At 35.6% G+C, this 26,913-nt stretch overlaps 1 protein-coding gene across 1 annotated transcript; it reads right to left on the minus strand.

Annotated features, from left to right (window-relative positions):
* Nucleotides 1-560: 560 nt before the first annotated feature.
* LOC109436822 (UDP-glucuronosyltransferase 2B31-like) lies at nt 561-26,078 on the minus strand. Its single transcript, XM_019715657.3, has 6 exons — nt 25,321-26,078; nt 23,559-23,707; nt 12,420-12,551; nt 10,392-10,479; nt 9,296-9,515; nt 561-1,068 (listed from the first exon to the last, which is right to left on the minus strand). Exons 1-6 carry the CDS (start codon nt 26,042-26,044, stop codon nt 789-791), a joined length of 1,593 nt encoding a protein of 530 aa, XP_019571216.3. The 5' UTR covers nt 26,045-26,078; the 3' UTR covers nt 561-788.
* Nucleotides 26,079-26,913: the final 835 nt, after the last annotated feature.

Consider the following 26,913-nt stretch of genomic DNA (forward strand, 5'->3'; position numbering starts at 1 on the left):
GAAGTGGGGGTACCTTACATCCACTATGAAAGGCTGATGATAGTGAAAGCAATCAAGTGAATATTTTTAAGGGCTGTGAGATAAAGATAATTAGGTACTGAAACCCAAGTCTTTCATAAATAACTCAGTTTTATAGTAGGAATCAGCTATAGTTGTAGTTATATTTTTAAATCCACATTCATTTTGATGAGAATTGACTTAAACTGGATGAAGGTAAATGGCTTGACATGTTTTCAGGTAAGAGTGATGCTGAGTCTGGATGCTCAGTAAAACCAAGGAGCATTACTGGTCTCCCAAAATGAAATGGAACAGTTAATCTTTTTACATAATTCTAACCATTGAATAATTTCTTTAGCAAAAGAAGAAACTACAGAATTCTGCACCAAAATGAAATTAAAATATTCTGAATATTTGCAAAATAATATTGATATGTGTATAGATCTCTTAGTGTTCATGTTCCATGTGTAATGTTTGAACACAGTTAAGCTTAGTTATTTTTTCTTTCTTTTTTTTTGGTATGACTTTTGTATTAAAATAATAAATTTTAGTATATATCCATATAGTTTTATTTTTACTTAATTTCTTTGCCAGTTTGTATCTCTGGCATGACATATTTCCAACTCTTAAATCGGTAGTAACTTACTTGAAAATAAATTTTAATTTGACAAGCTAAATTGTGAAACATTGTTCTGTCACAGGAGGAAGGGATCCTAACATCACAACTTCTTGCTGGAATATACTGGTGGATCCCATCTGTGTGGCATACTAGCCTAAATCCTCAGATACAATTACTCTCTCTTCTCTCTCTTTCCTGTTTTAGCAAACTTCTGGCAACAGAACAGACAACATTTTGTGATGACAAATATAGCAGTTGCCACACAAGCCAGTAGAAACCCAATCACATCCAAAGAGTGGTACTGGAACCAGTTGAGGTCATAGGAGGCTGGCCGCAGGTGTTTGGCTCCTTTGTGGCGCATGACAAATTCAATCCAGAAGATTGCTTTATCTAAAGGTTTCATTGGTTGATCATGGTGAATTCTTGATAATTTCATAGCATTCTCTTTGTAGCTAAAAGACAAACAGAAAGACACCAACATTGAAATGTGGTTAATTTGCTTAATAGTATCATTCCAATGAAAGGTTTTGTTTCAAAATAATGTCACAGAATTGCAGAAGTTATTTTTATTTGGGTCTTCATAGATGGTTTGGTTTTTACATTGGAATTTTGTGATGACAAGTATTTTACAAAGTAAAGAAGGAAGATAAGGTGGGAAACTTAAATCTTTTTAGCAGAGCAAATTAAATAACCTTTCTAATGGCTATAAGTGTGAACGAAAAAGGGTCTATATAGCAGGCCTGACTAGCTCAGTGACCAAAAATAACCATGCGGAATGATCTGATCAGACTGGGCAAGTCCTGGTGAGGAGTCACATCCCAGACCTAGTGAAAGGTTAATCTTTACCTTAATGGAGCCTGTCTATTGTTTTTATAAACCTAGGATGCCTTACCTTTTGGTTATCAGAGTGATTTCTTTTCCAGATGCCTTGGAAGCACAACCATAGGCACCAGAGACCAATGACCACAAATTTCTCATTGTTGTCTTGTTGCCCGCATACCATGACTACTTACTATAAATGTTACACGTTAGCTATCCTGTATCTACCAGCACAAAAGAAGTTTGTATCTCTGCATTTTACTTTGCATCCAATCCTAGTGATCTCTCCTACCTCCACTTTGCTTTCTCCCTCCTCCTAATCTACCACTAATAGATTTCATGTGACCTTCCTTATGTTTTCTCCTTTAATTCCGAATATATAAAACGGACTGACAAACTGCCATTCTCTGGAACATTTTCTCATTCGTTGAGATTTTTCTTCAAGTCGGTTCTCAGTTATTAGCTCAAATAAACTCTTAAAAATTTTTTTTCTGTAGGTTCGAAATTTCTTTCGTCATCATAAGTTGCATGATCAAATGCAGTTTTAGGATGATGCTTTTGAGTTTTAAAGAGCAATTGTGTCAGGGTGCGAGGAACGCCTCTCACTAGTCCCTGTGCTTCTAGTGTTCTCTTCATAACTGTATTATCACTTTCCACTCAGTAGCCAGAATGATACTTTTTTTTAAAACAGATCAGATTATAACCCTACCCTGTTTCTAATTTCCATCTGGCATCTCAAGTCATATGATAAAATGCAGTTTATGATGATGCTTTTGAGTTTTAAAGAGGAATTGTGTCATGGTGGGAGGAACACCTCCTCACTAGTCCCATAACTGTGTTGTCATTTTCCACCCAGTAGCCAGAATGATATCTTTTTGAAACACATCAGATTATGACACTCCCCTGCTCAAAATTTCCATGTGGCTTCTCATCCCATTTAGAATAAATTCCAAATCTGTTGTTTGTCTTACAGGACCCTACGTGGTATTAAAGAGAAAACCACAGGCCCTAAATTATTACTCCTGCTAAAAGCCCATGACACCCATATAAATTTTAATACCTGATTTAATCAAAATTCCAACCTCTTCCAGAAATATCTTAATCAGTCAGTCTGGAATTTTGTGGTCAACATAATGAGCTACTCTTACTCGGGCCCTTTCAATGGCAAGGATTTTATCTTGTAGAGAAGAGACAGTCTACGTGATGAAACCTATGCCATTCCTTTCCTGGAAAAAATATATTTTTGTCTGAAAACAATCCTGTTTTTTTTTTTTCTTTTTTTAATAAATCCACTGCCACACTGTTCTTCTTATAGCCTTTCCTTTTTGTACAACCCCTCAGAAAGTCCTTATATTTTTTTTATCAGATGCAGCCTGCTTCATGAATTGTTTAATAAATCTAATTATATCTTAAAATTTACTGTGTTGAATTTTGCATTTTGAAAGTTAACAGACCCCTGGCAAACTCTTTCCTACCATTATGTCCCATGCACACTCTATTGTAGGCACATTGGCCTTTAGGCGGTTCACTGAAGCTGCCAAATGTGTTCCTACCTCAGCACCTTTGCACTTTCTCCTCACTTTGTCTTACTTGGAATAGTCTTCCTACAACACTCCAAGGCTACTTCTAAATTCTGATGGAGGCATTGGTGTCAGTGTCACATCTCAGACAGGCTTTACCTGGACACACTAAGAGCACCCCTTAGGCATTTCTTCTATTTTTCTTTTTTTTTTAACCAGATGTTGCAATACATGGGATATATTGCTTTAGTATGATTTCAAATCCACTTGTTTGTGATATAAGTGAAGTTTTAATGCACTTGTTTATGACAAAGACAAAAACAAAGTTGCTTTGCTATAAGAATGAAGTAAATCATTCCTGATGTCATCCTTCTATACCTGGTGTTCTTTGGTAAGCAGAGGGCCCCCCCCCTGGGGGCTTATCAGTAAGGACCTGTGGAGAAGCAACTGTGACAAGGGGACAATTAGACCATAACCACTAAGTGTGTGAGCACTATTTGAGAGTTCCAGTTTGGGGAGGTGACTCTTCACTACTAACCTAAACTCTACAGGACCCTTGGGACATTCCTTCCTGTCTTGAAAAGCTCCTCTTAGTGGTGCTAAACCTCAGAACCACCCTGTGAAAGAGCTCAGCCAGCCTGCCAACACTGGCATCTTTGTGCCCTAGCAGCCTGCTCAAGCAGCACGGGACGTTTACTTTAGTGCTGGATGATGGAAATCAGGTCTTGGTTGCTGACTGTCAGCAGTGCCTCCTGTCAACTGATGGTCATTGGTGCCAATTCAACACCAACAGGAATCCCTAATTTGGGGTGCAGTGAAGAGGAAAACTGTATTCAATGCAAATAGCTCAATAGTGTTATAGCTCAATTATGAAACAGCATAGCTATGAAGTGGGCCGGAGGCCAGGCCCCTCTCTGGCTAGATAGCTGTGCTCTGCTCCTGTTAACTCCACTCTGCCATGAGCCGAACTGCTCCCCTCTACTCTGCTCTGGAGAGGTATTTTCGTTTCAGCTCTAGCTGGGAAACAGTCTTCTGACTTCCTTGGAAAGAGAGAGTGTGTTCGCAGAGCTAGAGGGGAGCTGACTTAAATAGTTAGAAGTTCCTACCCATGGTCCCTGATTGGTCCATCCAAATGCAAATGGAGACTTCAGATCCTCACAGTTTGATTGGTTCAAAAGACACTGTCTTGATTGGTCAGAATGGAGTCACTGTGGTCAGTGAAGATGCCTGATAGGATATAGCTGCCCAGCTCTAATTGGACTGGGAAAGCCTCAGTCCTATTGTTTGAAATATTATTCCAGGAACTGCTTTATAAGGGCTGGCTTAGATGGCAGGAACACAGTGTAGGCAGGCGGTTTAGTGCAGGAGGGAGGCTGCCTAGTACAAGACTCTACCCAATGTGCAGCCCATGCAAGAGACCTTTCTGTAGAAATGGCTGCCAGACTCTGTTTTTTTTTTGTTGTTGTTTTTTTTGTTCGTTTGTTTGTTTGTTTTTAATTTCAGCCCAGTTAGCTACCTGAAGCCCTTCTTAGTAAGTATCTTCTTTTTAAGGGTCCACACTCAGCTGAAAAAGTACAACTCTTATTAAATTTGGGCTTTATTCCTCCATCTCCCCTTGCCTGGAACAACAGTATGATTAATTGGTCATTTATTTGGTATGTATTATTTCTTTATTTGGTTTATGAAAACGTTTTCCTGTATTGGCTTGTGAAATTATTATATTTCCCAGGGGGAACCAGTGCTATATAAATTCCTGGCAAAGACAGAAATCAGTCTAGTTTGCTGCTTCTCCAAAACAAAACAAAGGAAAACAAAACAAAAGGAAAGAAAACATTTCTAAAATATGACTTTAAGTATAAAAATCTAAGAAAAATGTACATATCCTATGTAAACAGCTCAAAATTTTATAATTACCTAGAACGTTGTCATGAAGTAAATATAATAATGCACCTACTCTTAGATACTGATACAGGATACCACAAACTAATAGAGGCTCCCCGTTTTCTTGGACCTTTTAGTCACTAATCCCTTCTACAAACTAACTACTCTAATTACTATTAGCATCACAGATTAATTTTTCTCATTTATATATTGTAATCAAGTAGTAATAAGTCCTTGTTTTTTTCTTTTCTGAAGTAGTTGTTGGTTAATTCCAATGCTGTATGGTATCCAATGCTGTATCATCTGTCAGTACCACAGATTATTATTTCATAATGTTCAATGGACATTTGGATTGTTAAATTTTTTTGGCCATTTTTACTAATTCTGTTGTAAATATTCTTGTATGTGTCTTTTGGTTTACATATTTACACATTTCTGTTGTGTATATACCTAGAAGGGAAATTGCTTAGGAGAAGGTTCATGTATGATTATGATTTCTATTGACTCTGAACTATTTAGAAATATATTGCTTAATTTTCCAAATTTAGAGATATTTATTTATTTAGTTAGTTAGTTTAGGGTTTGTTTAATTTTTTTTTTCTTAATTCCTGACTTAATCGATTCTGGTCTGACAATAATATCTATTTTTTTTTAAATAATATCTTTATGATTTATAAAATTTCCAATACTGAGTCTTGGTTTTGCCCCAGTAGGTATGTTCACTTCAATTAACTATTCCTTATGCTGTTAAAAAATACATGTTCTCCACTCTTGTATATATCTCAAATAGGTTGCACTTTAAAATTGTGTTTCAGATCTTTTATGTACTTATTTATTTTGCCATTTTTTCAATGTTATAGAAAAAATTCTTTAAAAACATACTATTATGGCTACAGATTTATTTTGGTTTTTCTGTTTGTCTACCTTTACTTTTTTTTTTTTTTAATTAAAGGTATTGGGGATATTTGTAAAGTTACATAGATTTTAGGTGTACAGTTCTGTAATACATCATCTATATATCAAATTGTGTGTTTACCAGCCAGATTCAGTTCTCTTTCCATCACATTATTTCATCCCCTTTACACTCATCTACCACCCCCCTCTTCCCTTACCCTCTGGTAACCACTAAACTATTGTCTATGTCTATGAATTTTTCTTTCTTCATTTGTTTTTCTTGTTCGTTTGTTGTTTTCAGTTTTATATACCACATATCAGTGAAATCATATAATTCTCTACTTTTTCTGTCTGACTTATTTCACTTAACATTGTAACCTCAAGATCCACACATGTTGTCACAAATTGTCCTATTTCATCTTTTCTTACTACTGAATAATATTCCACTGTGTATATATACCACAACTTCTTTGTCCATTCATCTATCGATGGACACTGGTTGTTTCCATGTCTTGGCCACTGTAAATAAAGCTGCAGTGAACACTGGAGCACATGTGTCTTTATGGATAAATGGTTTCAGATTTTTTGGGTAGATACACAGGAGAGGGATTGCTGGATTATATGGCAATTCTATTTGTAATTTTTTGAGGAACCTCCACACTGCCTTCCATAGTGGCTGCTCCAATCTGCATTCCCACCAGCATTGCATGAGGGTTCCTTTCTCTCCACAGCCTCTCCAACACGTGTTACTATTTGTCTTGTTGATGATAGCCATTCCAACTTGTGTGAGGTGATATCTCATTGTGGTTTTTATTTGCATTTCCCTGATTATTAGTGATGTTGTGTATTTTTTCATATGTCTATTTTTCATTTGTATGTCCTCTTTGGAGAAATGTCTCTTCAGGTCCTTTGCCCATTTTCCAATTGGGTTGTTTTTTTGTTGTTGAGTTGCATGAGTTCCTTTTATGTTTTGGATATTAGCCCCTTATTGGAGGCGTTGTTTGCAAAAATCTTTTCCCATTCAGTTGGTTTCTTCTTTAATTTGTCGATGGTTTCTTGTGCTGTGCAGAAGCTTTTTAGTTTGATATAGTCCCATTCATTTATTTTAGGTTTTACTTCCCTTGCGTTTGGGGTCAAATTCATAAAATGCTCTTTGAACCCAAGGTCCATAAGTTTAGTACCTATGTTTTCTTCTATGCAGTTTATTGTTTTAGGTCTTATGTTTAGGTCTTTGGTACACTTTGAGTTAAATTTGGTACACTGTGACAGATAGCAGTGTAGTTTCATTCTTTTGCACATGGCTTTCCAGTTCTCCCAGTACCATTTATTGAAGAGGCTGTGTTTTCTCCATTGCATGTTTTTGGCTTCTTTGTCAAAAATAGTCTGTCCATATTTATGTGGGTTTATTTCTGGGTTCTCAGCTCTATTCTATTCTATTGGTTTGTGTGTCTGTTTATCTGCCAATACTATGCTGTTTTGATTATTGTTGCCCTGTAGTACAAGCTAAAGTCAGGGAGTGTGATACCTCTAGCAGTGTTCTCGTTTTTTTTTTTGTTTGTTTTTTTTTTAGGATTGCTTTAGCTATTCAGGGTTTTCTGTGGTTCCATACAAATCTGATTTTTTGTTGTTTTATTTCTTTTAAAAATGTCATTGGGATTTTGATGGGGATTGCATTAAATCTATATATTGCTTTGGGTAATATGGCCATTTTAACTATGTTGATTCTTCCAATCCATGAACATGGACTGTCTTCCCATTTCTTTGCATCTTCTTCAATTTCGTTTTAAAATGTCAACACTTAATAAAATAGGTATAGAAGGAAAATACTTCAACATAATAAAGGCCATATATGTCAAACCCTCAGCTAAGATCATAATTAATGGTGAAAAAATGAAACCCTTTGCTCTACATTCAGGAACACGACTGGGCTGTCCCCTATCACCTCTGCTGTTCAACATAGTATTGGAAATCCTAGCCAGAGCAATCAGGCAAGAAAAAGAAAGAAAAGGCATCCAAATTGGGAATGAAGAAGTTAAATTGTCACTTTCTGCAGATGGCATGATGCTATATATAGAAAATCCTAAAGACTCCACCAAAAAGCTATTAGAAACAATAAATGAACACAGTAAAGTGCTGGCTACAAAAATCAACTTACAATAGTCCATTGCCTTCCTATATACTAACAATGAAATCTCAGAAAAAGAAATAAAAAAAATAACAATTTCTTTTGCAATTGTAACAAAAAGAATAAAATACCTAGGAATAAACTTAACCAAGAATGTGAAAGACATATATACTCAAAACTACTTTTACTTTTTTACTTGTGAATTTATAAGTAGGTGTGTCCAGTTAAGAATTTGTAGTGTTTTGAAAGGTTAACCTATTTATCATCATCTTTATTATTACTAGTGTTTCTGATCTACTGTGCCTGATACTAGTATAGCTACATCTTTTTATGGTTACCGTTAAAATAGATCTTTTTTTCTACCTTTGTACTTATAATCTTCTTGTCACATCTATTTAAGCATGGCTTGAAAATAGTATATATTGTTAATTTTTAAAATCTTGTCTGACAGTATTTTTTAAAAGTAATTTAGTCTATTTTCATTTGTTGTAAGTACTGGCATCTTTACTTATATTCACACAAAATCAGAGGTAGCAATATTCATAACAGGCAAACATGGAAATAACCAAAGTGTCCATGGACTGATAAATGGATACATAAAATGTGCTTTATCCATATCATAGAATGTTATTCAGCAGTGCAAAGGTACAACAGATAAGAAACTCAGAAACATTATGCTATGTGAAAGAAGCCAGTTGTAAATGACCACATATTATATGATTCTGTCATTATGAAATGTCCAAAAGGACTAATAGGGACAGAAAGTTTATTAATGATTGTTTGGGCATGGGGAGATGGGAAGTGACTTCTAAGGCATATGACATTTCTTTTTGGAATGATGAAAATATTCTGTTTTTTTTTTTTTTTTTCATACCCTCAATCAATTTTAATTCAAGGAAGAAATTAGGGTTAACATTTCCCAGATAACAACTTTATGGTGATGGTTTCATAGCTGTGCAAACATTACATATATTAGAATTTTATAATTTTAGCTATGAAATTTTATGATATGTAAATAATATCTCATAAAATCTGTTAAAATGTTTATAATAAAATCAAGTTTTTGAGTGTAAAGAGATTATAGTTTCAGAAATTTAGGAACTGAACGGAAATAATTTATGATTTTTCTTGTAGTTCATTCTTTCCTTTTGTGGGTTCTATCGTATTTTTTAAAATGTGTTCTTTTACAATCACATATAGAACTTGACATTATTTGAGGAGAAAATTGTTGCACCAGTTGGCTACCCATTAAATATATGGGGTTAAAAATGCAACTTTGAAATCAATGTGTGGTTGAAAATAAAAGTAGATTTAAGATGTTAAGTTACGTTACTGTCAAAATTAACCTCTTAAAAATGGGACGAAATGCATATGACAAACTCATATTCACAAAAGCACCTATCTATAAATACATCTTTTAAAATAATTTGTGATACTCACAAGGGGTCATTAATGACTGTCTTCAGTGCATTGAGCAAATCTGTACTTGACATTGTGTTGAAGTACAAACTGACAGCTGCTCCTTTGGCTTCTACGCGAGCGATGTTATCAGGTTGATCTGCAAACAAAGGAATGCCCACCATGGGGATCCCGTGGTAGATCGCCTCATAGACGCCGTTGGTTCCACCATGAGTTATAAAGGCTTTGGTTTTTGGATGACCTAGGATTGGGTGAATTTCAGCAAATTATTAATTATAGTATTAGACTAAAATGAGAATAGAGCGATATAAAGTACTGAAAGAAGCAGTGTATTCTAGATAACACATTATTATACACATAAAACTGCACTAAAATTTCTTCCAGTACTCAAAGGAAGAAGCACATAAGTTAGCTGGCAAAGTAAATGAAAGATACATAGAAGATACGTGTGTGACTTGAGACTTAAAAATGAATATAAGATAGCCTGGTGAACAATTTGAAAAGACTGTGGTGGATTATAAAAAAATAAAAAAATGCATGGGGAAAAAAGAGGGAGGGGAGTATGTTAAAATGTATCCTCTTAATGAAATAGTGAAGTCACTGAGTCTGATATGTAGGGTGTCAAACAGCAGGAAATGTAGTGATGATGTATAGGAGTCAGAGGAAGGAAAAGCTACACATTACAATGAAATATGCTATTACTTTGGAAAGAGGTTTTGAATTTTTCTCTGGAAAAGGGAAACTCAATGGAAATAAAAGACAAGTGGTCATTTTTCAGGGACACCCGTCACCCTTACAGTGGGTTCAAGGATTAGTGTAAGGAGAGAACTAAGAGATAGGGTGACAATCCAGAAAGTGTTGAAATAGCCTCAGTGAGAGGTAATTATGCATGTAATAAAGACAATTTGTTTCTGGTCATAAGGAATTTGAATGTGTATAATAAGATGCCAACTGTTTTAGCTGATGATTTCCCTCTAGGGCTGGGAAATACATAAGGAAGATAATTTATATTTTTGAGGTTTTCAATGAGAAATGTTTAATAAATGGTTATTTCCTGATGAATTGTTTATCACTCTGGTTAGATTGGCTCTCATTTCAGTGTTTTCCAGAGTCTTACCAAGAAGGTCATTCTGGGGGATCCATTTATAGAGCCGAGTATTTGCCCCTAAGGTATCTGGTTTTTTGCCATCAAATTTCCATATAACCTGTTAGGGTAAAGAAAATAACTTATTCCCATAGTCAAACTACAAATTTATAGCGTGTTAGATTCTAAATAGATTAAGAGACATCTAGTTAACTCCCTTACATATTACAGCTAAGGAAATAAGGACAAGAGATGTTAGATAATGAAAATGAATACAACACTGATGTAGGAGGAATACTCACATTACATGTACTTATTTTTGTATTGAGTTGGTATGAATGCAGTGTTTTACATTCAGGACAAATGCGATTATCAATGACCATGTCAAGCATATAAAACATTTTAGGTAGTCATGTAATTTTAGTGCAAAAACAGTAGCAAATTAATAATTTGAACTTATATTTTGTTTTAACTATTGTTTTACTAGCTCTTTTCTTCCGGATTTAATATTAAACTGTTTCTTTCTTTTTGAATGATGAGAGAAGTGCTTTACTTATATCCACTAGTTCCATAAGTTATTTTATTAGAGTTTTACATCTTTTGATTTACAAAATCAATGCAATCAGCTCTGTGTGAGAAGTAATTCTGAATTTTAACAATTTGTAATGATAAATAATTTCTGCTTCATAAATATGCTGAGCTTCTTTTAGTATACTCATTACAAACTTACTGTTTGTAAGAAAAATTTCAAGTGGTAATTTTTATATCAATATAGAGTTATCACTGTAGATAGGATTGAAAATTCTTAAAATATAGAAGAGCACATTGGCACTTCATAAAGGACAGTTTAGCAGTAGAAAAAGATCAAATATGATGATGCCAAATTTTATTCGCCATACTGTTAACACTTCATGATGTGCTACATTGACAGCATTGATTAATATGGTTAATTAATCATAACTGGCCAAGCCATTTCCAGGCTCGATAACAAAATTAGGTATTGATTTTGGAATTCCCAAGCAATCCTCATAAGCTGGATTCTAGTTTAAATATAGTTAACATCTGTTGCTTTTGAGTGTTCATGTAACTTCAGGTTCTCAGCAAACTAGCATGGGTGATACGGAGGAAGCTACATCTGTTAGGAAGTTAAAGAGTAGTTCACAAATACCCAGAGACTGCAATTTTATACGTTAGAAATAATTTCCTACCATATTTTGTGTAGAAGGGATCATCTGAAACTGCCCCATACCAGACTTGCTTCTGGTTGACTCCATTTTATATTTATTTCTCCTTCTTCAGTCGGGGGAGTTACTCCGATTGGTTAGAAGCAGAGTTGTGGTGGGCCCACATTTTATAAAGCATATGGTCACTTTAAGGGCTGGACCCACCTCCATCTTTTGTTTTATGTCTTCCTGCTTCAGACTTTAGCAGGGCCCAGCCCACCAGGGAGGTTTTCTCTTTCTTTTTTACAGGCCAGTTTTTTTCTTTATCAAAATCATCATGGCTGTTTTGGGTACCTGGATGCAGCTTCCTAAGCCTTAGACATCCTTTCTCTGAATAGCACCCTGAAAAACACAGGGCATAGGCCTATTCCAAAATTCAGGGGAAGTAAGAGAGGCCTAGATGACCTGGCCTAAAGGGCATGTTGGCTTTCTGACTGTTATCAAGTCCTGTTTAATATTACTGTGAAAATTTAACTCCTTTCTGAGAACTTCTGTAGTACTTATAGTACATTCAGGAATCCTTCCAGGAAAAGGGACAAATGACAGGACAGAATTTGGTGATATGTGTGCCTAGCTAGAATACCATTATGATACCAAACTTTATGCTGTATTTCATAAATGCACTTCTTTGTCATCACAATTTTAATGCCAAAGTTATTGTCAATCAAAAACATCCTCTTTCTTACTGTAGCATCTGTCATGTATATTTTGGTTTTTAAATTGCTCTCTGAGATGAATTGGGGCTATCATAGTAGTTTACCTTTCATGAAGAAAATTTCTGTAATCCGACTCTACAGAGTTTAACACACTCACTAAAGAGTTTTGTACTTTATCTAACCTTTTGTGGAATCTGGGCAAGGGCTGATGCAATCACATTGGCCCTTTCTTCTGTCATGTTACTGACCATTGACCCCAGAGTAAACACCACAATACCGTTTTCCTTGGAGCTCTGGGCAAACTCTTCCATTTCCTGTGGAGAAAGAATTTGGTCCATCACAAAAAGAGTATCAGCACAGTGAATACTATTGAAAGGAGTGCTACAAACAGCTAAAGAAAGAAAATCAAGAATTATCAGGAATCGTTAGTATACTACCTGGTTTATTTTTCTTTTTTAAAAAAACTGTGGTAAAATACGCATAATATAAAGTTCACTATCTTAACCATTCTTAAGTGTACATTTCAGTAATATATATATATATATATATATATATATATATATATATACTTATGTAAGGTATGTAGACTACTAAATTTCATAAAACAAAAAGTAGAATGACAGTTGTAAGGGACTAGTGAATGTGGGAAATGGAGGATTACAGAATAATGAATACAGTTCCAATTAGTAAAATAAAAGTTGTAGATACAGATTGCAAAACAATAATAATATAACCATTCTTAAGTGTAATCCTCCATTTCCCACATTCACTTGTCTCTTACAACTATCATTTTACTTTTTGTTTAATGAAACTTAGTAGTCTACATACCTTACATAAGTGGAATCATACAGTATTTGTCTTTTTGTGAGTGGCTTATTAACTTAGCATAATGTCCTTAAGATTCCACTATGTTGTAGCGGAGTTTCCTTAGTTTTAGGGATGTATTAGAATTTCCTCAGTTTTAAGGATGAGTGTTATTCCTCTACAGACTCCCTGACCCACAAGAAAGACAAGTGTGTTATGGAGCAAAGGAAGCCAGAAATATTGCTGGGGATATAAATGACAAAACTGAGACTGTCGCTGTTCAGGCACTTCATGAGAAGGCAGGATTCTTTGAAAAGACAGTGATGCTAGGAAAAAAAGAAGGCTACAGGAAAGAGGGGATATCAGATACAAGATGGATTGACTCCATCAAAGAAACCATTGGCTTGAGTCTAAAGTTGCTGAGCAGGGCTGTTGAGGCTAGGATTCTCTGGACATCATTCATAAGGTTGTCTGGGGTTGGAGCTGACTCAACAGCACATAACACACAGTATTGCATTGTGTGTAAATACCATATTTTGTTTATTGATTCATCCATCAGTGGACCCTTGGGTTGCTTCCATCTTTTGGCTCTTGTAAATAGTGTTGCTATGAAGATAGGTGTGGAATTATCTCATCAGGATCCTAATGTCATTGTTTTGGATATAAACCCAGAAGTAGAATTGCTGGACCAAATGGCAATTCTGTTTTTAATTTTTTGAGGAACCTCCATTCTGTTTTTATCAGTGGCTGTTTTTAATAGACCCAATCCCTCAGTTCCTGTGGTGTATACAGTAGATATTAGTTTGAATTCCTCTATTACGTATATTTGTGCAAACATGTGTATGTTCTTGTGTGTATAAGAAGAAATGAAATAGAGTCAGTACACATTATTGAAGAGGAAATGATCTTAGATAAGATTATATCCAGACTCCTCATTAATGATTTATCAATTCCTAATGTAGATTCTTGGAATGAGGCTACACCGCAGGATCTTAAGTTACCTTTAATTCTTACTGTTATAGTTGTACTAAATGTGCTTATTCCTGACATGTTTTCTGGAGAATTGTTTTTGTTTACTCATTAGTATTTTATTTCTTTGACTATGAGTACTAAGGAAAAGTTTGTCATCATTAGGATGGTTTTATATCTTTCTTCCCTTAGCTATGATAATTTAAAGCTCACCTTAAAACCTTTGTCAGATTTTTCCAAGCTCTCCCCCTGCATCACTTACCAAAGGTTATTAAAGTATAGTTGATATATTATATTAGTTTCAGGTATACAGCATATTGATTTGACATTTATATACCGTACCATGAGATATCTGTGATAAATTGAGTAAATCATCTATCACTGTACAAAGTTATTATATTACTGACTGTATTCCCTATGCTGTCCATTACATTCCAAGGACTTATTTGTTTTACACCTAGAAGTTTGTATCTCCTATTCCTCTTCTCTTTTCCCCCCCATCCCCCTTCCCTCTCCCCTCTGGCAACCATCAGTTTGTTTTTTATATCTACAAGTGTGTTTCTGGTTTTGGTTTGTTTTGTTCTTTTTAGATTACACATATGTATCATGTGATATTTGTCTTTCTCTGTCTGATTTATTTCCCTTAGCATAATTGCCTCTAGGTTTGTTCTTTCTCAAGGTATCTTTGGCTATTTGGGATCTTTTTAGGTGTCATATGAATTTTATGGTTATTTTCCTGGATCTGAGAAAAAATGCCATTGGAATTTGATGGGGATTGCCATGTATCTGTAGATTGCTTTGGGCAGTATGGACATTTTAACAATATTAATCCTTCCAATCTATGAGCACGGTATATCCTTCCATTTCTTTATATGTCTTCAGTTTTGTTCATGGTTTTGAAAGTGCAAGTCTTTCACCTCCTTGGTTAAATTAATTTCTAAGTCTGTTCTTTTTGAGCCATTTTTAAAATGGATTATGGTCTATATTCTTCTGATAGTTCATTATTTGTGTATAGAAACACAGCATATTTAAGTACATTACTTTTATATCTGACAGGTTTATTGAATACTCTTATTAGTTCTAATAGTTTCTTTGGTGGAGTTCTTATGGTTTTCTATATATAGTATGTCATCTGCAAATAATGACAGTTTTATTCTTTTCCAATATGAATGCTGTTTTATTATTATTTTTTTTTTCTTTTTCTTGCCTGATTGCTACGGCTAGGAACTCTAATACTTTGTTGAAAAAAAGTGGTGATAGTGGGTATCCTTCTTTTGTTCTGATTTTAGAGGAAAAGATTTCAGCTTTCTTCCATTGACTATGATATTAGTTGTGAGTTTATCATATATGGTCTTTATTATGTTGAGGTATGTTCTCTCTATAGCCACTTGGTTGAGCGTTTTCATTATTGTCCAATGCTTTTTTTTGTGTGTCTATTGGTATGATCATGTAATTTTTAACATTGGTTTTGTTGATGTTGTGTATTACATTATTTTGTGGAATTTGAACCATTCTTGCATCACTGGAGCACAGTATTCCACTTGAGCATGATGTATAATCCTTTTAATATATTGTTGTATTTGATTTGCTAATGTTTTGTTGAGGATATTTGCATCTATGTTCATTAGTGATATTGGACTGTAATTTTGTTCTTTTATAGTGTCTTTGTCTGGTTTTGCTGTCAGGATAATGCTGGCTGGCTTCATACAATGAGTTTGGGAGTGTTATTTCCTCTTCAATTTTTTGGAAATGTTTTGAGAGGGATAGGTATGAATTGTTTGGTAGAATTAAATGTTTGTTGAATTCGGCTGTGAAATCATCTTGGACTTTTGTTTGTTGGGAGTTTTTTTCATTACTACTTCAATTTTCTTGCTAGTAATCAACCTGCTGAGATTTTTTGCTTATTCCTGGTTCAGTCTTGGAAAGTTGTATGTTTCTTGAAATTTATTTGTTCTAGGTTGTCCAGTATGTTGACATAAAATTGGGCATAGTATTCTGTTATGATGCTTTATTTTTCTGTGGAGTTGGATGTAACTTCTCCTTTGTCAGTTATGATTTTATTTATTTGGGCTCTCTCTTTTTTCTAGATAGGTCTGGCTGAAGTTTTATGGATTTTGTTTATCTTTTCAAAAAACAACTCTTACTTACATTGGTCATTTCTATTTGATTTTCAGTCTGTTTATTTTCACTCTGATATTTATTTCCTTCTTTTCACTGTTTCAGGCTTTTGTTTGTTTCATTTTTTTCATGACTTTTACATGTAATGTTAATTTATTGAATTGGGATTTTTCTTCTTCCTTTTATTTTTTCTACTTAGGCCTGTATCACTATGAATTTCCCTCTTGGAACTGCTGTTTATGCATCCCATAGATCCTGGAAGGTTGTGGTTTAATTTTCATTTAGGTCTCAGGTAGATTTTGATGTCCCATTTGGTTTCATCTTTGACTCATTGGTTGTTTAATAGAAGCTTTTTTAGTCTCTATGTGTTTGGGTTTATTACAGTTTTCTTTTTGTAATTGACTTCTAGTTTTATACTGTTGCTATTAGAAAATCTTTTTGAGTTTATTCAGACTTGTTTTGTGACCTAACATGTGATCTGTTCTGAAGAATGTGCTATGTGCCCCTATAAAGGATATATATGCTGCAGTTTTTATATGAAATGTTCTAATCCATTTGGTCTAATGTCATGTAAGGCCATTGTTTCCTTATTAATTTTTCTATCTGGATGATCTATTCATTGATGTAAGTTGGTTGTTAAAGTCCCTTACTATTATTATTGCAATACTGTCAGTTTCTCCTTTTATGTCTGTTAATATTTGTTTTGTATACTTAGGTGTTCCTATTTTGGGTGCATAGATATTTACAATTGTTATATACTCTTCTTACATTGTCCTCTTTATCATTACATAATGCCCTTCTTAGTCTTTTTTATAGTCTTTGTTTTAAAGTCTATTTTGTCTGGTATGAGTATTACTACCCTGGTTTTCTTTCACTTTTGTTTGCATGGTATTTCTTTTTTCACGCTTTCACTCTCAATCTGTGTATGTGAGTCTCTTGTAGTTACCATATAGATGAGACAGTTTTTAAAAATCCATTCAGCTATCTTTTGACTCTTCATTGCATCATTTAGTCCAGTTTTATTCAAAATAATTAATTATTGATAAGAATGTACTTATTGCCATTTTTACATTTTTTCTTTTTTTTTGTAGTTCTCTGTCTTGTCTTCTTGATCTCTCCTCTTGGTATGCTGGTTTTGTTTAGTATTTCTTTGATTCTCTTTATTTTTGAGGTATTTGTAGATTTATGGGTGGTGGTTACCACGGTTCATATATACCAATTATTATCTATAATTGGTATTTTGCTATTACGCATTGAAGCTCAGAAGCACTCACAAAGAGCTACATTTATACTTGTCCCTCCATGTTTTATGTTTCTGACATATTTTATCTTTTTTATTGTTGTAGTACCCTAAATACTTATTGTATTTATAGTTAATTTGGTACTTTTGTCTTTTGAATCTTCATACTTGCTTTTTAAGTGGCTGATCCACTGTGTTCATTATATATTTGATATCCAGTAAGATTTTTTTATTTTACATATTATTTCTGGTTATGGCCTTTCTGTTCAGCTTAAAGAAGGCCCTTTAACATTTTCTGTAAAGCTGTTTTATTGGTGATGAACTTCTTTTACTTTTACTTGTCAGGGAATCTTTATCTCACCTTCCATTCTGGATGAACCTTGCCTGGTAGAATATTCTAGGTTGTAGGTTCTATTTGTTTAGCACTTTGAATATATTCTGCACTACCTTCTGTAACATTTCTCCTGAGAAATCTGCAGATAGCTTCATGAAGTTTCCTTTTTATGTGAGTAGTTGTTTTTCTCTTGCTGCTTTCAAGATTCTCTCTTTAAACCATCAACAAAACAAAGAGGCAACCAACCGAATGAGAGAAGATATTTGCAAACAACACCTCTGATAAGGGGCTAATATCCAAATATATAAAGAACTCATACAACTCAACACCAAAAGAATAAACAATTCATTTAAAAATGGGCAGAAGAGCTAAACAGAAACTTCTCCTAAGAAGACGTGCAAACGGCTTACATACAAACATACAGATATATGAAAAAATCCTCAACATTACTAGCTATTAAGGAAATGCAAATCAAAGCACAATGAGCTATCACCTAACACCTGTTAGGATGGCTGTCATTAAGACAAGTAATAACATGTGTTGGAGAGGTTGTGGGAAAAAAGGAATCGTCATACACTGCTGGTGGGAATGCAAATTGGTACATGCACTATGGAAAACAGTATGGAGTTTCCTCAAAAACTCAAGTATAGAATTACCATACAACCCAGCAATCCCTCTCCTGGGTATCTACCCCCAAAATCAGGTAACATTTAACCATAAAGATATAGGTACCCTTGTGTTCATTGTAGCATTATTCATGGTGGCCAAGACATGGAAACAACCAAAGTGTCCTTCAATAGATGATGGAATGAAGAAGATGTGTTACATATATACAATGGAAAAGTACTGGGCCATAAGCAAAGATGAAATACTGCCATTTGCAATAACATGGATGGATATTGAGATTATCAGGCTAAGTGAAGTAAGTCAGAAAAAAAATTCAAGAAGCATATGATTTCACTGATATGTCGGATATAAAACTGAAAGCAGCAAAGGCATAAGACAAACAACGAAACAAAAACTCGTAGATACGGACAACAGTTTAGTGGTTTCCAGAGGTAAGGAGGGTAACAGGGTAGTAGAAGAGGGAAGAGGGTGTTAAATATATGGTGATGGAATGTGAACTCACTCTGGGTGGTGAATACACATTGCAATATATAGATGATGTATTATAGAAATGTATACTTGAAACATATTGTTTTACTAACCAATACCACCCCAATAAATGCAATAAAAATTTTGAAAAAGATTCTTTATTTTTTGCCACTTTAATTATAGTGTGTCTTGGTGTGGATCTCTTTTGGTTCATCTGTTTGGGACTCTCTGGTCTTCCTGGATCCAGGTCTGTTTCCTTCCCCAGGTTAAGAAAAGTTTTAGCCATTATTTCATTAAATGGTCTCGGTCTCTCTCTCTCTCTCTCTCTCTCTCTCTCTCTCTCTCTCTCTCTCTCTCTCTCTCTCTCTCATTTTTCTTTTCATTCTGAGACACCTTCAATTCAAATGTTAATACGCTATGTTGTACCTGAGGATGCTTAACCTATCCTTGTTTTTTAAAATTCTTTTTTTTGCTCTTTTGATTGTATAATTTCTATTATTCTGTCTTCCCACCTGCTAGTCCATTCTTCCCTGTTATTTAATCTGCTGTTGATTAGTACATTTTTCACTTCAGTTATTGTATTCTTCAGCTCTGATTGGCTTGTTTTTGTTTTTTCTAACTCTGTTAAAGTTTTCACTGTTTTCTTCTATTCCTCTACTATATTTGGTAAGCATCCTTATGACCATTCCATTGAATACTTTATCAGAAAAATTACTTATCTTTGTTTTTTAGGATTTTGTTTCTTTTCTGGTTTTCTTTATTTGTACTTTCATTTTGGTCATATTTCTTTTTTCTCCTAATTTGTTTTATTTTCTATGTTTATTTGTATAAATTAGATGGAACAGCTGCCTCTCTCGAACTTGATGGATAGGCCTTGTGTAGGAACAATCTCTGTGTAGGCTGTGTGTGCTGGGTGGCATTGGAAGGCTGGCTGGAGCCAAAGTGTTGCTTGAGGCACCGGTGTGCTCTACCCAGAAGGCTAGTCAGACTTGGGGCAGAACATGGGCTTGGTTTACCAGGGTGCATGGCTCTGGGGGCACCTTGTTAGGCGGGCTGGCCTGGTTTGGAGCAGCCCAGGGGACGTGGCGATAATGATGCCATGGCAGTCCGGCTGTGTAAGCCTGGCGTGGGTGTGGGGTGAGCAGCCTAAGGCACACTGTGGTGGCCTTGCAGCTCGACTAGAGCATTTGAACTGCATTACTGCCCATGCTGTCTGTGTGGAGAGGGAACATAAGCATTGGTACTCACTGGCACCTCCAATCCCACAGAGTTCCCACAGAGCCTGGAAAGTTCTCATGATTCCCCAACCTTTTCTATGCAGTCTCTCTCTCTCTCATGTGCTGTGCACAAGCTGTTCCATCAACCCTCAGTCATTCTTCAGGAGGAATTGCTCTATATGTGGATGTATATTTGGTGTGTTCATGGGAGGATGTGAGTTCAGGGTCATCCTATGCCAACATCTTAGGACCCTCTCCTTAAATCCCTTTTATAAGCTAAAGAATCACTGTAATTCATGAGTCTGGTATTACTGTCTGGAATCTCCATGAAATAGCCCCAAGATGCCTATTTATAATCCAGAAATGTATTTGTACAGTTACTTATTTGAGTGACTGCTTTTCTGATTAGTTTACATATGACAGCTTTTGCCCTGAAATCAGATTGCAAAATAGACTTGCTAGTAGAATGTTCTGAGTGTCACTGGCTGTGAGGGGTCCTCATCGTCCCCTCACTGAGACCCCAGGGAGCACCTGCGTCTCAGTGGGGGAGTTACAGCTGTGGTTACCCCCTTGAGTAGCTTAGTTCAAACTGTAGAAAGTTCCTGGTGAAGTCAGGGTCACCTGGAATCGTTTCAGAATTATTCTGACTTGTGGCTCCCGATACTTGTCTGTTTTCAAATTTTATTACGTTCTGTACTTGAAAAGTTCCTCGTTGCTCAATGTACTTCTAAACTCTGCCCTGTCCCCAAAGAAATATGCAAGTGCCAAAAATTTCATGGGTTTCTGGTTCCAACTTTATACTAATCTTTTTTTTACTTTTTCAGTACAGTCCTGCTGTTTTCTATTGTTTATTTCTCTTTCTCTTTGGGAAATAATGATTTAACCCTTCTAAAAAATGGTTACCTCTCACCCTAATCATTGTTTAGTGTTTTTGTTTTAATTGAGTTGAAATTGACATATGACATTCTGTGAGTTTAAGGTGTTAGTGTGGTGTTGACTCATTTGTATATTGCAATAAGATTTCCACTCTTGTGTTATGCAACACCTCTATCATGTCACCTGATTATCCCTTTTTGTATTTGTTGTGAGAACATTTAAGATGTAGTCTCTAAGGCATGTATGTAATAGTATTGTTGACATGTAATCACTATGCTGTGCATTATATGTTTAGAATTTTATAATCTTTGAGTTGCATGTTTTAGCCTTTGACCAATATTTCCTCAGCTCCCCTTTTCCCCCTTTCACCAGGCCATGGTAACCAACATTCCACTCTCTGTTTCTACGAGTTTGCCCTTTTTAGACTGCACATATAAGTGATATCATACATTATTTATATTTTGCTGTGTGACTTATCTCACTCAGCACAATGCCCTTCAGGTCCCTCTAAGTTGTCCCAAATGGCAAGATTTCCTTCTTTCTCATGGCTCAATAATATTTCATTGTGTGTGAGTGTGTATGTGTGTGTGTTTCACATCTTTACTTACTCATCTGTTGACAGTAAGTTGTTTCTGTTTATTGTCCAATGTGAATAATGCAATAAACATGGCATTATGGATGTATTTTTGATATATTGTTTTTCTTGGATATATACCCAGAAGTGTGATTGCTGCACCATATGGTAGCTCTATTTTTATTTCTTGAAGAAGAATCTTCCTACATAGTGGTTGCACCAAATCTACTTTTCTACCAACATCGCACAAGGGTTCAGTGTTTTCTTGTAGATCACTGAGTTAACTTAAAAGAGCTATTTTGAATTTTTTATCAGTGAAATCGCATATCTCCATGTCTTTATTTGGTTACTAGATAATTATCGCAAAATCTGGTGATTTCGTGTTTCCTTGCATTTTCATGTTCTTTGGAGTTTTGTGTTGCTGCTTTTGCCTTTGAATTAGCAGTCACCTACTTCAATCTCTACTAACTGCTTTCAGGGTAGAAACGCCTTTTGTCAGTCCTGCTGTACATAAGGCTTTCTCAGACCTTGTAGGAACATACCTGCTCTGTGCTTCTTGCTCCTTCCTTCGTGTGGAAGAATTAGTAAGCCTGTATGTTTACTCTCTATCCTGTAAAGCACCAGGCCAGATGCTGACTGCCTGCCTTTTGTTTTCCTGAAGGTGGCGCTGCAGCTCAGGTTTGTAGTTTGTCTTTTGCCAGAAAACCTTGGCCTGCTTTCTGGTCATGCTGCCTAGCCTCCTATCAAATCTTGCTCTTCTTGTGGCTGTCCTTGGCAGCATGTACAGGGAGCTGGCCACAGAGGGGAGGAGGTGCGGGTTTGGAATGCAGTGTGCTGTCAGTGTCCACAGGCTCATGGAGGGGATCTGCAGGAGAGGTTTTCTTTGTGGTTTGTGGTCAGCCTTCCTGTAGGAGTCCAGAATGTAGTCAGGAGGAACCATGTCTCTGTAGTGCCCTCTGGAAATCTTGTATGTCACTCTCCTGATCTGCATCTTCTCATCAGTCGCTGAGCTCCAAATTTAATACTGTGGATGCTGTGAGAGAGAAGTAAGCCTTTCGGAAGCATCCTGCATAGCTGGAAAAGCTGGGGGCATCCACTCAGTAGCTGTCTCTTTTCCCTACAGGAGAAACCATGAGGCTCTTTCTAGCCTTAAATTATGGTGGCTTACGTGATGCTCGCAGTCAAACTTTCTTCTTACAAACAAGAACGCATTCAAACTTATATATTTTGTGGTCCGACAGAGTGCTGGAACTTCTCTTCTGGAATTCTGGACTTCCACAAAAGCACTCTAATCCATAGGCCACTGCCCAAGGTAGGGTTCTGTAGCTGCTCGTGGACTACAGCCATGAGGGGCTGGAACCAATTCACCATCTCCTGTAGGTATCACAGCTGGTACTGGAATCTTTCTGCCTATTACCTATGCATAGGTTGGCAAGACTTTTCCCAGGTCTCTTGGCATCTATCTGATGCTGGATCCTCCAACTCCCACTTTTATTCATGGATAGATGGCAAATTTTTGTGTTGCAAGGGGACAAAGACGTGGGATGTTTATGGTCACTTATGGCAGATTGCATCGTCAGTCCTGAGGTACTAGGATCCATTCCCATGGGATGTTCTCTAGCATTATAGTAGCATTGTTCTTATTGTAATACTTTTCACACAGCTTTGAGTCACTTGCTTATATTCTATGCATATCTTTCCAAGTAGAATATCTGGTGTGTGGGGGTAAAAAATGTGTCTACACTGCTTCTCTGCATATCCAGTTCTTTAAACTGCACTCCTGCATTACGCTAGTTACTTTAAAAAATACTCTTTGAATTAATGGCTGGTACTTTCTTATGTGTTGAATAACGAAGGCCTTAATTTAACTGACACTATTTCCAAAGTCTCCCGAGTGCAACAGTTTATTCTGTAATGATAATGAAATTCAGATTCTTGTTCTAGATAGAAATATATGAGCTTCTAATTGGCAGGTCACTCTACCCAGATTCTTATCTCTCTTTCTCATTGTGACCAGATATTCTAAATAAAGAACACAGATGCTTTCTTACTGAAAATGCAAAGTAAACAGCAAAACATACACGAATGGTTTACCTTAGGAAGGGGTTTAGCAGGTTTGCAGTGCAGTCCTCCAACAAATTCAAAATGTGGCAAGTGTGGGCGGGGAAATTCCAAATCCCAATAGGTTCGAATGAGCCACATTTCAGCTTTCCCTATTAACTCATATAATGTTGTGGGTCTTCCTGAAGGGAATAAAGCAGACAAAAGGTTGAGGAAATGAGAACATTGTGATGTGAACATACCACGTAATTTTGTAAAAGTAGCTTAGAATTATGTAGTCAAAGATGTTTAAATTGTCTGTTGTTTTATAATAGAAATATACATGCATATATACATATGTATATGAACAACATATGTGGCCTGACAATTAAGTTTGCGAACTCAACCTAGAAAAAGTGCTACATACCTCATTGCTGAATATTATTATGGTCACCTTCGAAGTACTCCCCTTGGGAAGCTGGGCATTGATGCCAGTGCCTAGTCCACCCTTTAAAGCAATTTTGGAACTCTTCTTCTGGAATGGCCATCAGAGCTGTCTTCTATTACCTTTGATGTCCTGAATGTCATCAAAATGACTTCCTTTTAATATTTCCTTATCTTCAGGCAAAGAAAGGCGTCTTGGGGGCCAGATCAGGTGAATACGGAAGGTGTTTCAATACAGTTATTTGTTTACTGGCTAAAAACTCCCTCACAGACAGTGGTGTGTGAGCTGGTGCATTGTAGTGATGCAAGAGCCATGAATTGTTGGAGTAAAGTTCAGGTAGTCTAACTTTTTCATGCAGCCTTTTCAGCACTTTCAAATAGAGACCCTGGTTAATGTTTGTCCAGTTGGTACAGATTCATAATGAATAATGCCTCTGATATCAAATAAGTTTAGCAACATCGTTGCAACAAGTTCGCAAAATTAGTTGTGAGACCTTGTATATATAAGTGTATAATCTTTCATCTCTAAATCACATCAGTACATTCACAATCATGAAAAAATGATTTAACCTAAGACACTATAGAATTAAACATGCATTTGTTTACTCTGTAAGCTACAGAACTAACAGATGCAAATGTAAATAATGATTTCAATTCCTCAATGAATTAACCCTACCATAGCCATGGAAACACTTTTCCCTAGAGTACTTAGTCTAGTTTCTACAATTTAGTCTAGTTTCTACTATTTTTAGATCCCAGATTTTTCTTGTAAAGTGTGAGGTTTTAAGAATGTGGCTCAATTTCTTGGCCTGTAACTGCATTTAGTTCATGTTAGCTTAATAGTAATTTTTCATTGATAAAAGTATTTTTAAATAACAGCTGGAAAATTTTCATAAAGTACAGTAATAGATTTGCACACTCTTAATTTTGGCTCATTTTGTCTTTAATGAAGGGACAGTTTACAAAAAAACATAGTTTAGTAATTTATATGTCCATTTTTTGATAAAATTTTAGGTCTTTGAACTCATGATTTGTACGTACTTAGTGAAGGAAGGTGAAATCATTAGAAACCTCAAATTATAGATTCCTGATCTGGGATAGAGCCACTATATCTCTCTCTATTGTGAAGGAATCCTTCAGGTAATAGGGCAAAATTGCTTAGTTCTTAAACTAAACTATACAAGAGGAAACAGTTCCTCAATGACCCTATAATTTGAGCATTTCCATAATACTTGTGACACTGAAAGATCATTTTATAATTTTATCATTTTCCTTATAAAAGACAAATTCCCCTGACTTAATATTTATACAAACACTTTCAAGGCACTGGAAAAGTAAGAACTTCATGCTACCAACTAAAAACATGACTTACCTAGTACTTCGCTGTAAAATTGATCCCATTTCTTCTCATTAAATGTTTGGAACCAGAAGTCAAAGTAGAGCACATATATCATATTTTGTACCCTCTCCATGAATGTCATTTGATCACTTAATCCTGACAAAATAATAGGTACATAGGATGGAGGGGTTGGAAGTCCTCCACTATACTTTTCAATTGTGTTGCCTGGAAAGAAGCGGAGACTGTATACTAAAGGTATTTTAAGTATCTCAGCCAGCAGCTCACCACAGGGTAGCACAGCATCTGCGAAAACGATGTCAAACTTTGATTTTTGTAATTTTGCCATAAGTTTCTTGTTAAAAATGGCATCTTTACAGAGCTTTTCAGTAAATTCAGAAAATTCTGCAAATATTTCTTGCGTTAGTGAAAAATAAGTCCAAAGTGTATCTTTTTTCCGATCATATGTCCATTTGTTGATCATTCGCTTGACAAAAGTCGAAAAATCATCTTTTGTTAAAGATGTAGGGTAAACCTCAAATTTAATAGCAGATGGTTTGTTGGGATCAATAAGGATGGAAGATGAAGATGCCAGAACAATCACTTCATGGCCTCTTTGGACAAGTTCATCCAGGATTATCTTCATATTGAGCCAATGGCTGTATTCCGTGGGCCACACCAGCACCTTTCCACAACTCCCTGGGCTAAAGTAAGAACTCAGCTGTAGCAGCAGCAGAACCGAAATCCACTTCATAGACATCCTGGTGGAATATAATGATTCTTTTCAAATCACTGTTCTCCTGCTGTCATTGCTCATGCTTATATCCAAGGAGAAATCAATCAGAAAGTTAAAATATAACTTCCTACACCTCAAAGTAAATATAAAACGGAATATTTTTATGGCAAGTAGACAAACACATAAAGTTGATAATCTCTTTCTTATATCAATGTTTTTAATGTCTACAAGTGCTATTACCCAGCTAAGAGTTAACCTTTCTGTGCATACCCCTGAATTATGTAATATACAGAGGGTGACAAAAATATGTATACACATTTTAAGAAAGGAAAAAACTATATTAAAATCACACTCATGGTAAAGACTTTGAGCACCTCTTGTAACTGCAGAAGTTAAACATGACTTGTATTCATCTTTGTTATCAGTATATATTGAGTTTACAATTTTAATACAGTTTTTTTCCCTTTTAAAATGTATACTTTTTTTGGAAATCTGTGTATATGAGTACAGAACCATAAAAAGCGAGAGGTGATTGTGTCTGTAGTCTCTTTTTCTGAAGAACTAGAGATAAAGCTATTTACAGCTCACTCAAAATTTCCTGGATGATGGTTCAAGAGATTTTTCTTTTTGAATAAAACTTTGTTGACATTTAATCCACACACCATTCAGTTGATGAACTTAAAAGGTACAATCATAGTTCATAGTATATTCACAGATTTGTGCTACCACCGTGATGATTATATGAAGAATATGTTCATACCCCAATAGAAACCTTTACCTTTTACATGGTAATCTCTAACTTCTGACTCCCCAGCCCTATCCAACCATTAAACGAGTTTGTGTCTCTACAGAAATAGAGTATTTCCTGTAAATGGAATCATGGAAGATGTAGT

The sequence above is a fragment of the Rhinolophus sinicus genome, chromosome 1 (genome assembly GCF_057876585.1).
Source record: "Rhinolophus sinicus isolate RSI-liver-muscle chromosome 1, RSI-T2T, whole genome shotgun sequence".
NCBI lineage: Eukaryota > Metazoa > Chordata > Mammalia > Chiroptera > Rhinolophidae > Rhinolophus > Rhinolophus sinicus.